Consider the following 12908-nt stretch of genomic DNA (forward strand, 5'->3'; position numbering starts at 1 on the left):
CCCATTTGTCTGTAAGGTACGTGAACCACATACTGTGATTGCATTAATACAATCACAGAAAGATGTTAGCTGAGGAAAGCATAATCAAAGTTAAACAGCAGAGCTACTTTGTTTGGTGGTGCACACAGAAATGAGGTGTTCCATAGTAATATTTGTTATCCAGCAGTCTTTGTGATGTAAGAATATTGCACATTGCAGGATGTGGAGATAGATGCAGTCTTAGTGGCATATGGACACATCAAAGTACAGGCTTTTTTAGAGATTTGTTCATTTTCACTGAAAGGTACTAAAGACAGTGGATATCAGGAGTACAAAGGAAAACACAACAGTAGCAAAAAAAAAAAATGTTCAAAACAGGATGTCTTAGCATTTGCTGTATTAATTTTGACCATTTCCTATTTATCCATGTGAGCAGCGTGGCACCAGAAATGGCAATGCTAGTCGGTTAGTCTAGCTATGGAATTTAGTACAGACATTCCAGACAGTGAATCCCAATGACTTTAGTGATCCACTGACTTTTCCACTTGTACCACCACGAGGTTTAAATTTGTAGTTCTCTTAGTCTTAGTCTCTTGACAACCAATGAATGGATTGCCACTGAGTTTTTATAAGTAATCCCTCGAAAATTTTCAGCGATTACACAAGTTTTCATGTTGTAGCATCATCAGGTCAAAGTTGGAATTTGTCCATAACTTTGGTTTATTACCAAATATCTGCAAAAATAGCTTTAGCTGTACTGTGTTAGCATACTAGCACACTAAACATAATATTTAACATTAGCATGTTAGCAGTGCATGTTAGTACACTCATGATAGCCTTTAGCCCAAGTACAACCTACATGCTGTACAACTTCACAGAGCCGCTAACATGCAGCAGAGGCACAGTTTGTTAGCAAAATACTTTTTTTTCCTGCTATTTTACTCTGTTTCTTAAAGTCCCTCAACCTTCTGGAAGTGTAATGTCACATAAATCACTTTGGTTATTTCTTTACATGGCTTAACAAGGCTATTTCTTGCTCGTAATAGTAACATTGCAGGCACTTCAGTGTGGTCACTGAGGGAATGAGTAGTGGAGACTGGGTTGTGCAGAGGTAGAAAACCAAAAACGCAGATACAATACATACTACAGAACAAAAAGGGTGAATATGTGGAAAACCAGTCAGAGCTAGACAGACTGACAGAGAAAAGATAATATAACAGTGAAAGTGAGAAAACGGGGAAGAAAAGAGAAACTGTGTGACTGAAGAATTTCGACACTTCTTCAGACTGTCCATTGTTTCTTTATACCGCCTGATATTAAAGCACCATCTTTTCTTCTCCAAGAAAGGAAATGCTATGGGGCAATGGCCCAGTTTGTGACCCACATTATTTGAATTTCAGCACCATTATACTTTCATAAGAGCTGCCACACTAAGAAAGACAGCAGAGAGATAGACAGCTAGAGAGAAAGAGAGAGAGGGACTGCGTGGGCCGACAACAACAGAAGCAAAAAGGGAGAAAAGCGAGAGCAGAGGAAAAAAAGAGGAATCAAACGTAAGGGGGTGGCGGGGGCTGAGGGAGGCGGGGGTTGTTTAATTCAGAGTGAATGGCAGTGACGTGTGTGTGTGTACGCATATGCACACTTGTCTGCATGTGTCCATGTGTGTGACAAAGCTATTCTAAACCTGAGCAGGGCAGAGACTGATAAAGGGACAGATTGAGAAATGAGAGGGTAAAAAAAAAGGAAGAAAAATAAAAGAAGAAAGGACAGATACCAAGCCATGTGTTCATCTTCTCTGAGCTGCAGTGCTCCAACAAGGGCTGAATCAGGACATCCAAATCTTCTTTAGGGGCCTCCTTAGTGAACTTCTACTCACATGGCAGACGGAGGCAGAGGGAAGAGGAATGGATACAAGAGATAGAGGAAAGGAGAGAGAGAGAGAAATAAAGAGTGGGAGATGTTAAGAAACGATGAGACAGCAGCACACTAGAGAAGGAGGCAAAAATGCACTGTAAGCATAAGCCCTAGTGACTGCACGGTTGGTCCCCTCGGGTAAATAGGGTCCTTCTCACAAAACAGCTATAGATGACCGAATTAACACAGTATCAGATATGCAATAAACGTGAAATATATATATTTAAAAATTCTAGATAAGCTTTGACTGCAGTTAAAATCAGTGCTATGCAGATTTGGACTGATGACCACATCTACAAAATCATTAGAGACCCCCATGAAAAGAAGACAACAGTTCATATTTAATCTTTAGGCAAAACAAAAAGTCTCACCAAGGAATTCATAACAAACCTTCAGAATAAGCCTTTTTCACAAGAGACATTTTAACTAATAGTAGGAAAGGTGTTACTGAAAACATTAGCAATGGCTTCATTCTATTCAAGTGTTCTATGATGCTGGGTCTAAGGGAGCTTGGCTTAGATCTGTTTTTGGAAATAACTGTAGACTGATGATAGATTAATGCAGGTTTAATGAAGTTAAATGTACAATTTCAATGGACCTTTAAAGGATAAATGTTTTGTAAGGCAGGGAGGGCATTTAACATGTTTGTTCGGCCGTTTGATGAATAGTTCATTAAACAAAAGCTTGTTTATTAGATAAATGCCACAGGGCACCTTAAACAGTGCTTATGGTTCAATCAAACATTATCAAGCACAAATAATTATTCAAGCCCTAAATGTCACTGTTATATTATTGCTGTCCATCTGTGCTTTGTGTACTGACATGGTATTTATCCTTGTTTTAGATCGTGCTCTTTAAGTGTAAGATGAATCAAAATGAAAGAACATTTCTACAAATGAGGCTCAGTGTCTCATTACTGCATTATTGACTGATGACAGCGGCTGCACGGTCTGTGCAAATGGGTGATGACACACGAATTATCTCATCTGTCTCTCGTACTCTACCTCGACCGTAATGTGCAGAGGATCCACGATCTGCCAAATCATGAGTGACAGGAAGTCGATAGCCAGCAGCACTCCAACTGTTGCGTAGAGTTTCCATGGCTCCAAGTGTTGCTGTGTGAGTTTGAGAAAAGACACACACACACACACACACACACACACACACACACACACACACACACACACACACACACACACACACACACACACAAAACACACACAAAAACACACATACACAGCAGTCATCACTATCCAAGGGCATTACGAGCCAGTCCACAAACAAAGACAAACAACCAGGACAAATAATACGACAGGCGTCCTTGTGATTTCTGGATGACTGGGCACGAATTGTCTTTCTGAATGTGTCTCATCTGTGTGTATGTGTGTGTGTCCAAGTATATTTTAGGAGCAGCAGGAGTTAGCGCGCGTGTGTGTGTCTCCAAGCGACACACAGGGAGCTGCAGCGGCTATATTTGTGCTGCCACCTGAAATCATCATTTATACACACAGAGATGACACTGCTTTTGTGTGGACAGTTTCCAAAGCGACTGATATCAACTCCATTATTCTTAACTTAAGCTATAATGGAAGCAATGCACCCGTAACCGAAAACAAGCAACAAAAATGAGCTCTCCCACTTTGCTCCCGTTCTGTCTTTCCACACATCTTTTTTTATTCGACCACACTGGCTCCCTCCCAGCGCCTCCGACATAGTAACAGCTATTCAAGCGTACAATGACTAAAACCGAAAAATAAAATAAAGACGAAAACACATTACACAGTCCTAGGCGCCTCTTCACTTGACTTGCATGAAAAATTATTTGAAAAGCGCTCAGTCTCCCCTCAATTTGTGAAAGTTACTTTAAATACTCACACAGAGCTCTCTGGCAAATTGCCCTTCTCTGGACATGAAGAGAGTTGAAAGTCAACCCGATTCGTTGTGCTTTGGCTCAAATAATAAACCCCCCGAAGGTTGGATTTCTGCATAGAACTTTAATACTCATCCATATTCATAAATATTCCATAAATGGCTTAATCTCTTATTCTTCTGATTAGGTCTTAGAAATTCCCACAACACATCGCAGACTGGCAGTATCTTGCTGGCTCCAGGATACACTATCTTCAAGAGGAGGCACACACACCCACACACACACACATACACACACACAAGCATAAATGCATACACACCCACTCTTCAACACACCGGCATGCAAATAAAGCTGATGACGTTGGCATCAGGGCCCCGGTTATGTGTGCCCAAAATCTGCTTCTGCATGTTTCTATGCATTTGCGTGGGTACATGTGCTTTGTGTGTGCATGTGTAAAGTACAGTATCTATGTCAGTGTGCATCCAAAACCCTTATCCCTGCACTCTCGCTTCCACCCTGCCAAAGTGAATCATGCCGAGCTGGCCTCTTAGAAGCTTATGTTACTAGGAAGCCTGCAAAGTTTCTAAGTTTTTTTTTTTTTTATCAGCCAGTGCCACACATGCTGCATGGCCAGGCCTCCCTCTCCCATCCTTTCTATATGATCCTGAGACTGCTGAGAGGCTTATCCCTCCCTCACTCCCTCCCACTTGTCCTCCTTACCTTCTTCTTCTCCTTCTTCTCGTCCTTCTTTGTGAAGAGGGTGTGGACCCACCAGATCTTGGTGAACATGCTGCCGTACGCCAGGCTGAAGCCGAGGCCGAGGAGCCACAGGCGGAACTGAAGGAGAAGGGAGGGCAGGAAAGAGGAGAGGACAGGAGAAAGAGTGGAGTGGAGAATTTTTACAAACCATTTTCATGCTTTTATATACTGCTTATTGATACTACACAGGAACCAAATATCATTTAACCTGCATTTATAGTTACAGTTACACGTAAATCAATCTAACCCCGACATTGGTTATTATTGTCATTTCAAAAAAGATAATGTTACTGCATTCACAATACACTTACAACCATGTTTAGCGTCCTTGACAGAAGTGATAGATAATGTTGTATTTGAATCTTTACAATAAAGAGGTCTGTTTTGCACTGCCTTTTCTTAAACTGATGTTTTATTCAAACATTTTTAAAAGAATATTACCTGTAAATAAAAATACAGATCACCTTTTTTTTTCTATAATGAAAATCATAGAGAGGAGGTGGGAGTAGTATCTGCAGGTATTCCTTACAGGCTGCGTACATTCTTGATAAATTTCACCAACAAGGCACTGCAGCCTGTAAGAAGCCTGAGACACAAAACCCAGGGCAAAAAAGTCCACAGACCATGTACCACTCACATCTCATTAAGGTTACTGCTCTGAGCACAGAGTGACAACTGAAGGCGACTCAGATGAAAATATTAACATTTTTATCATTTCCTCTCTTTTCTCATTTAGACTGTGGTGGCTGAACAGTAAGAGTAAAGTAAAAAATATATCAACTTGAGATATAAAAGTGAGGGGAACAGGAACAGGATTTTTAAAAGCTCCTCCAGTGGAAATTAAGCCCTTGCCTTATATGCTGATTTCTTCCATTAAGCCAGAAAAATAAAACATGCCGTGCACATATTCTCAGTCAGTCGCACATCCAATACATCCATGAATTGGAAAGGAGAGGAGAGGAGGGGGGCGGAGAAGTGAGGAGGGAGTGAGATGAAAAAGAGAAGAGAGGCTGAGATGAGATAGAAGATAAGAAATGAGAAGGAGAAAGGGGAGAAGAGGTGAGGATGACAAAAAGAGGAGAGGGGAGGAGGTGAGATGAGATAAGGAGAGAAGAGGAGAGGAGTGAGATAAACAAGAGAAGTGAGGAAGGTATAGGAGAAGGGAGGAGAGGGAGGAGAGAGGTGAGATTAAATGTGACAGGGGAGAAGAGAGGAGAGGAGAAAGGTGAAAATGATGAGAGGAGGGGAAGAAGAGAGGAGCAGAGGAGAAGGGTGAGATGAAAAAGAAAATAGAGGGTGAAATCAGATGAAAATAAGAGAAGAGAAGAACTGGAGATGATACAGAGAGGAAAGGAAAGGAGAGTAGAGGGGAGGAAAGGGTTGAGATATGACGAGAAAAGGGGGAGAATAAAGGAGATGAGAGGGGTGAGATGAAAAAGAGGGGTGAGAAGACAGGGAAAGGAAGGAGATGAGGAATTTGCAGGTTTTACAGGAGAGGGAAGTGAGAAAAGAAGGGATAGAGAGGAAACATAGATGAATAGATAGAGGAGGGGTGCAAGGAGTTGGGGGGGGACAACAGGCAGGGGTAGAGAAGAAAAAAGGTAGGTGATAAGGCAAGAGGCAGAGAGCGAGCAGGAGCAGGACAGAGATAATATAAGTTTGAAGAGATGGAAAGACAGAAAAAAAACAATCCAGAGCAGAAGGTCAGAGGCAGAGAGAGACAGAACAAAGCATGAGAGAGAATAACTGGACAGGGACAAAGAGCAGAGGAGCGACAGAAATGGAAATCTCGCTCTCGCCTCCACAACACAAAGATTCAACGTGGGTGACTGAGAAGTACACCCACTCCTCATTACTGCCGGGATCCCGTCGTCTGGGCTATTCTGGCGCCCGGCAAAATTATGGCTGAAATACAGAAAACCAAAACATGCAAATACTCAATGAATCATGTCAGTGTTTAAACTTTGATCATGTTTCATCCACTCAGTGTGCGTGATCAAAATCCTACAACAACTGCTGATTTGGTTTGCATGTGTCTGCTTGCCACAGGCAGCAACATCACAACTGTCAGGGCGTCACAACACCTAACTGTGGCTTTGCTTAAAGTAGGAACACAATTTCACAGTAGGGCAGGGCCTTGCTAAAACTGACAGCTGTAACTGCAAAGTGCAAAAAATAACTGCAAGGTCCAGCAGCACTGCAAATCAAATACAACGAGTCAACGTTGATTTGAGAGCAAAGAGGTGTTGATGTGAATATTAAACTTTTGGATAGTATGCCTTAACCCTCAGTGGCCTGTACCTCAAAACGATTAGTGGGTTAGCCAAAATAAAAAGGTTACTGCTCTTCAAGCCTTTTGATTACAGTCATTCCTCTGATCTCCTTTGAAAGGTAAATTAAATCAAATTTTCACAGAAGTTTTTTTGCCTACTGTTATTGCCTGTTGTGTGGAAAACACTTTGGAGACAGCTACAAGTTTGAACCAAGTGTGAGTCAACAGTGTCACGAGGGTCCTGACTGAGACTGAGTCCGGTATAGACCAAGGTGTGTCCCACGGCAGGGACGGTGTCTTATAAAAGGTTTACCACGGTATAATTATGGTAGCCTGTGCTGCACAGCTAACCTGCTCCAAAGCAAGTTAATTTTCATAGGATCCAATCACAACCTGGCAACAGCCCCGACAACTGACAAGGGAGAAAGACTTTACAACAATAAATAAATACATAATGATAATTATAGCTGCACTGAAACTGCAGCATGATTAATTCCTGACAGTGCCGATTCTTTTACGCTCTTATTCCATCACAGCTCATAATAACATCAGGTGACTTTGTGATAATAACTGGAAGTAAAACTTGAACCCTCTTCTGTCCACTGTTAGAAAAGTAATCTGTACATTGTTAATCAGCTCCTATGATTATAAATGCAATGCAATTAAAGTTTTGCATCACATGCAAAACTTCTGAATAGTTTGTTCATCTCTGGAAGAAAAAAGCCAAAAAATACTCTAAAATATGCACAGTCATACACAATAACTGCCACACTCACTCATAGCCTTAGTTTTAATATTTGGAAGTTATTTCTAGTGTTTCTACAGATACTTATTCTATTCCAGTTGTGATTATTTTCATGAAATTTCACCTTGCTGAACATCCCTTCCTGCTGTCACCGTAACCGATTCTTACTGCAGGCATTTCCGTTTCATCTCATTTCATATTAAGCACTTAATTTCACTGCTGCTATAACTCTGGCTCCTTCACGTGAACACACTTGTAAGCGAGACAGGTAAGCGAAACAGGAGTTCACAGATCCAGTAGATAACCAGCTTTGTGATACAGGTTATCCAGGATACAGACCTTGTAAAAACTACCGCTGTAGTACCAGAATCAAATCAGTGAAACCAAATATTTGCAGGCAATACCCAGCCATACTCCTCTCCCTGCCTTCTGGCTTTTCTCTGTTTGTCTGTCTCTTTCTCCTGTTACCTGGCAGACAACGGGGAACTGTGATCGGTGGACGTGGTGACCATCAATCCCCAGCGGGAAGACTGCAGCCAGAGCCATCATGCAGCCCACCGCTGTCATGTTGTTCAGGTAGGGCTGAGAGTTCTGGATGTAGCTGAAACGGTGACAGATACACACAGGGACACATGAAGACAAAAAAAAAAAACCAAACACATTTATAAAAGCAGTTATAATTTACGCTTCTGCTTGAAGGTAAATTTGTAAGTAAACAGGCATTAATTCTGTTGGTGGTCTGCTGTCAGCTCTGAGAAATACCAACAACTGCTGTTAATTGTTCTCGTGTTGGTTTTTAATGGAAATTTTAATCATCTTTATTTGCTGGTTCACAGTCGGCCATGTTTTGTCAAATATGGAACACCGCTCTTCCCGGAGCATTTCCTTTGATGTGTGATTGACAGTCATTAATCTAATCAGTGTTGACAGAAGGCGACTTCTTGCCTTCTGTGAAGCAACTGTTACATCTGACTGGATTTTCTAGCTAAAAAAAAAAAATTCACATGACAAAGAAAAAGGAAATTCCTGTGCAGAACTTATTTTGACACAGCTGAGTTTGACAGGTGAGCTTTTTCCTAATTAATTAAAGAATTGGCAGTGATGCCAAAACCTGCACAGAGACAATATGCTGATTTCTCTGGATAATGCACTCATCATGCTGTCACCAGTTTTAATACCGACTATTTTTGTGGTAACAAGACTGAGAGTCTACAGTTATGCAAGCAGCTCCATGTGGCAGTGCCTTAAGCTAAACGCTAACGTAAGCATGCTAACATGCTCACAATGCTAACAACAGGAAAAACACCACTTATTTCAACTTGGCAGCGTTCATGCATTATTCCAAGATGGTTAGCCTCAGATAAACAGCCTACTAGTTATTTGCAGCAGTTCATTTCCAAGTTAAAGCAGATGCAAACAGCATATACGTCAATTTAAATTAGGAGATACCATCTGTGCCAGAAATTCCCAATATTTCCAGCATGTAATTGTAAGTCGGAGGCCCATGTCAGGCAAGTGGTATCCCAAAACTATACTATATATTAATACCTACGCTTTTAGAATAAAGTGGATTTACACTAACCATAAAGTATACATATGAAACAGTAAATTTCGGCCTCTATTGATGGATACTATCCTTCCACAATGCACTTGCACTTGTCCTACACTGTAAGAGGGTGGCAAGAGCAATATCAAAGATGGTTACTGCTGCAAAACCTAAACTACCTGAATGAATATCATTAAAGGTATTTTTTTAATTTGGGTGAACTGATCCTTTAATTTTTTAAACCTCATTTTGCCATGATGGCAACAATTAATTGCAGATGCCTTAAGCTCCTTATCATCCATATTCCTCTGCCTACATTTCTGAAATCAGATGAAAGTTTTGCCGCCGCATTGAAGCGTGGCTGTGGTAATCATGTTCAAACACTGTACTGTATGTGAAAGTACAGACAGGAGCTTAAAGGATAATGAAGCAAAAAGTAATTACCATCATAAGAAAAAATAAGTATAGCGAGTCCTATCGAGTTATGACAATGTTTTTATTTTACTGCCACATTAGAATCAATCTCCGTATTCTAATTCAAAAAAACTCTAGATTTAACTTTGTTTGATATAATCTGCACTGTACCGTAACACCCACCCATCCAGAACAGCAGCTTTCCTCTGCTCCTCTAGCTGCTGCTCATCTTTAAGCAGTAGGTGTGCGTCTTTTAGTTTTTCATCACGTTGACCTGCCCTTGTGCTGCCCTGCAGGGCACACTGCTTATTTGCTGTACAACCACACACTCCTGCCACTTATGCTGCTTGCATACAAACACACATTAACATATACATACATATACATACAAACACTCTCACTTGCACACTGGCCCCAGACCAGCCTTTGATACCTCTGAAAAACCTTTAATGCTGTTACACACCATGAATATATGATTTTCACTGCGCTGCAGGAGTTTTTTCTGATGTAAAGTGCTTATTACCTTATTATGCACCACGTATTGTGGTTGCTTTGAATTATGGTTGATCGAGGCTACTGATAAAAGGAAAAATGGTATCTCTTCCTCTTCTATGTTGTATTTTTATCCCTCAATGACTGCTGAAGGTTTCTGTGTGACTCTGAGGGTCCAAAAACTTATGTTTGCTGTTGATGTTTTAGGGAGCTGTCACACCTCGCCTGTTTTGTTTGGCTAAACTGAACTCTGGTTTGTTTGGTCTGGTGCGAAAGCTGTCAATCAAACTCTGATGCAGGGTCTCGGTCTCAGTCAACTTCCAAATTAACTTCAGTGTAGTTTGTTTGAGGTCTGAAACCAAGCGATTGTGGATGCGATGATTTTAACATGGATCCAAATCCTAGACTTCTATTAAATCCATTTGCTGATTGTTCAAGTAGCCATAGAAAAAGAGGCGATCTGTATAAGATTTGCATGTAGTGATGTGTGTGTTGTGCTTGTATCCTACTCTGTGCAGTTTAAAAGGTTTTTAAAACTTTACAGTAGTTGCACTGGAGACACTGGACAAACAGAACAGCTGATATTTAAACAGCGTCAAAGTGTTTGAGTTTCCAGAGGGCTGCTCCTTTAAGACGGTGATTGCATTTGACTTCTTGTTTTTAAAGTGGACTGGCCATGTATTTCTATCTCCTAACAAGGCAATTGGTGGAAAACTTGTTTTGTAAAAACAGGTGAAATTGTGTTTGAAATATAATCAAAGCTAGACGAGGGCTTGAATTGCACACTTGAGCCAGCCTGAGCTCCACAAAGGAACAAACCTCTCCAGCTTTCCAAAAAACTCCAGATAAGCTCATGGTCTTATGGGACTTTAAATCACTTTGACCCAGGTCAAACATAAAAATACTATGTTATAAAGACATCAGAGATATGCAGCACTTGGTTCACAGACACGTATTAAGCTTGGAAATCCTAGATCAAAAGGCACTCTTTAAAGGAAGTCTATTTGCATTTGGTCTAGGGCGATGCTTAACTGGTGACAATGAAACCAGCTGCTCGATTGCAGAAAGCCACACCCAAATCACTAACTTTGTAGTCATACCAAATATTCACATTCACCCATGGTCCGCAACCACACTGAGCGATCAGCTCCGCTGGAGCAGCCGGAGATTATTACGCCGGATGTCATTTCCTCTGACTAGATTCAAATTTTCGGAGCTGTTGTGGTTCCTTAAACTGGTGACCTTCATGTATCAAACCTGTGTCTTTAACCTTTGGGCCACTGACATCCCATTTAACTGAACTATCACTTCTAATTATTTTCAGATTTAAAAAAAAAAAGTGAATCCTTTTAACCATGACCTCCCACTTTATTTCCATGATTATTTGTAGGTTTCACTAATCACATACCTTTTGAAGGACAAAGACAAAAGCCCAAAAGCCAATTTACTATGATGAAAACAGCAAATTCTTACTCATTCACTTTAAATATTTGGTATTTTGCTTAAAAATTGACTTTAAATCAATTTATTGATTTTCAAAATAGTTGCCAGTTGATTTTCTACAGACTTTCTCCTTGCCTAATCATTGCAGCTCCAATGAATGCACATGCTGTATTTGGGGCTCGTTCAATGTTAGAGAACTTACCGGACGTTGCCATTGTAGATGTTGAAGGTTAGACAGACGATGCCAAGCAGGATGCCAAGGCCGGCGAAGACGGACACGGCCGCAAACAGCTTTTGAGACAAGAATCTGTACTCTTCAATCACCACTGTCCGATCAGCCGGAGGTCCAGCACCTGAATGAACAGAGAAAGAAATGTGATGAGTGAAAATGCCTCCAGTGCCACCTACCTTTACCGCTGCAATTACAATACCCCAGGACAAATCCCACATCTCACTGTATTAATGGGATAAAAGCTTCTACAGATCACTTTTACTTGGAGCTCCAAATAATTGCTTTTCACAGTTGGCTGAGGACTGGACTTTAAAAAGCCATCTCAGGACTGTATTTTTTACTTTTGTGGCCACTTTGGATTGTTCTGTAAAGAAGTTACAGTTACACACATACGCACAAGTCCTGTCTGCCTGCCACTGAGCAGTTTCACTGGAGCAGGTGGGGTTTAAGTACCTTGCTCAAGGGCATCTCAGTGGTGGTAATGAAGAGAAAGGCAAGTGCTGCTGTTTCATTTTCCCCACCCAGGTTCACCCTGCTGGTGCTGGGTTTGAACCAACAAGCTTCTAGTCTTCTCTAAAACGACTTAAAATGGCTGCATGACTGCACAACTTGTTCGCAAATGGAAAATGATAAGTATAAGCAATCAGCATCTAATTATTAGAGTACCAATCACTGGAGTTAAGTGGAAACCATAGCTCCTCATAACTTTTCACAATGATGGAGTCGCTGAGCCTTCTGAGACGCACATTTGACTGACTGATAAGAAACTGCTGCACACAATTTCTTGCCATCACTGTTTAGACAGACGCAAGCATGCAGCTGTAGTCTGATACACATCAGTGCTTAACCACAGAATTGCACAGAATTTCATTCGATACAATAAGCACCAAATAAAGCTAAGTATCAGTTTTCTCCTCATGCTCACTCTATTTCTCGTAAGCAGAGAACAAAAAGGCCCAGCTGAATGTTGTTTAAACATCAGTATCGCCAAAATAAATTGCCATCAAGAAACGCCTGTTCACCATGTGTCTAACACACCTTCAATCAAGGTCAGAAGGCGGGTCGTGAAGCCAGGCTGACCCATTCAGATCATCACTGTTTCAGTCTTTTCTGACAGAAAACACGAGTGGGAACAGTTGCTAATTAAGAAACCTTTAAGGTTCCAGTGTGATTCTTCAGAAGGGGCCTGAGTTTTCACTTTGCCTTTGATCATTCGAAACAATTATAAACACTTCTGATTTC

At 41.0% G+C, this 12908-nt stretch overlaps 1 protein-coding gene across 1 annotated transcript in view; it reads right to left on the bottom strand.

The window, feature by feature from the left end:
* gabbr1a (gamma-aminobutyric acid (GABA) B receptor, 1a) overlaps positions 1–12908 on the bottom strand; it is a 61085-nt gene that overhangs the window by 6585 nt on the left and 41592 nt on the right. The window contains exons 16-20 of the mRNA XM_041045356.1: positions 11637–11787; positions 8008–8140; positions 4484–4600; positions 2898–3008; positions 1754–1847 (exon numbers count right to left, since the gene is read on the bottom strand). Coding sequence (XP_040901290.1) covers positions 1754–1847; positions 2898–3008; positions 4484–4600; positions 8008–8140; positions 11637–11787 — 606 coding nt within the window. The remainder of the gene's footprint in view (positions 1–1753; positions 1848–2897; positions 3009–4483; positions 4601–8007; positions 8141–11636; positions 11788–12908) is intronic.

The sequence above is a fragment of the Toxotes jaculatrix genome, chromosome 8, assembly GCF_017976425.1.
Source record: "Toxotes jaculatrix isolate fToxJac2 chromosome 8, fToxJac2.pri, whole genome shotgun sequence".
Taxonomy (NCBI): Eukaryota; Metazoa; Chordata; class Actinopteri; family Toxotidae; genus Toxotes; species Toxotes jaculatrix.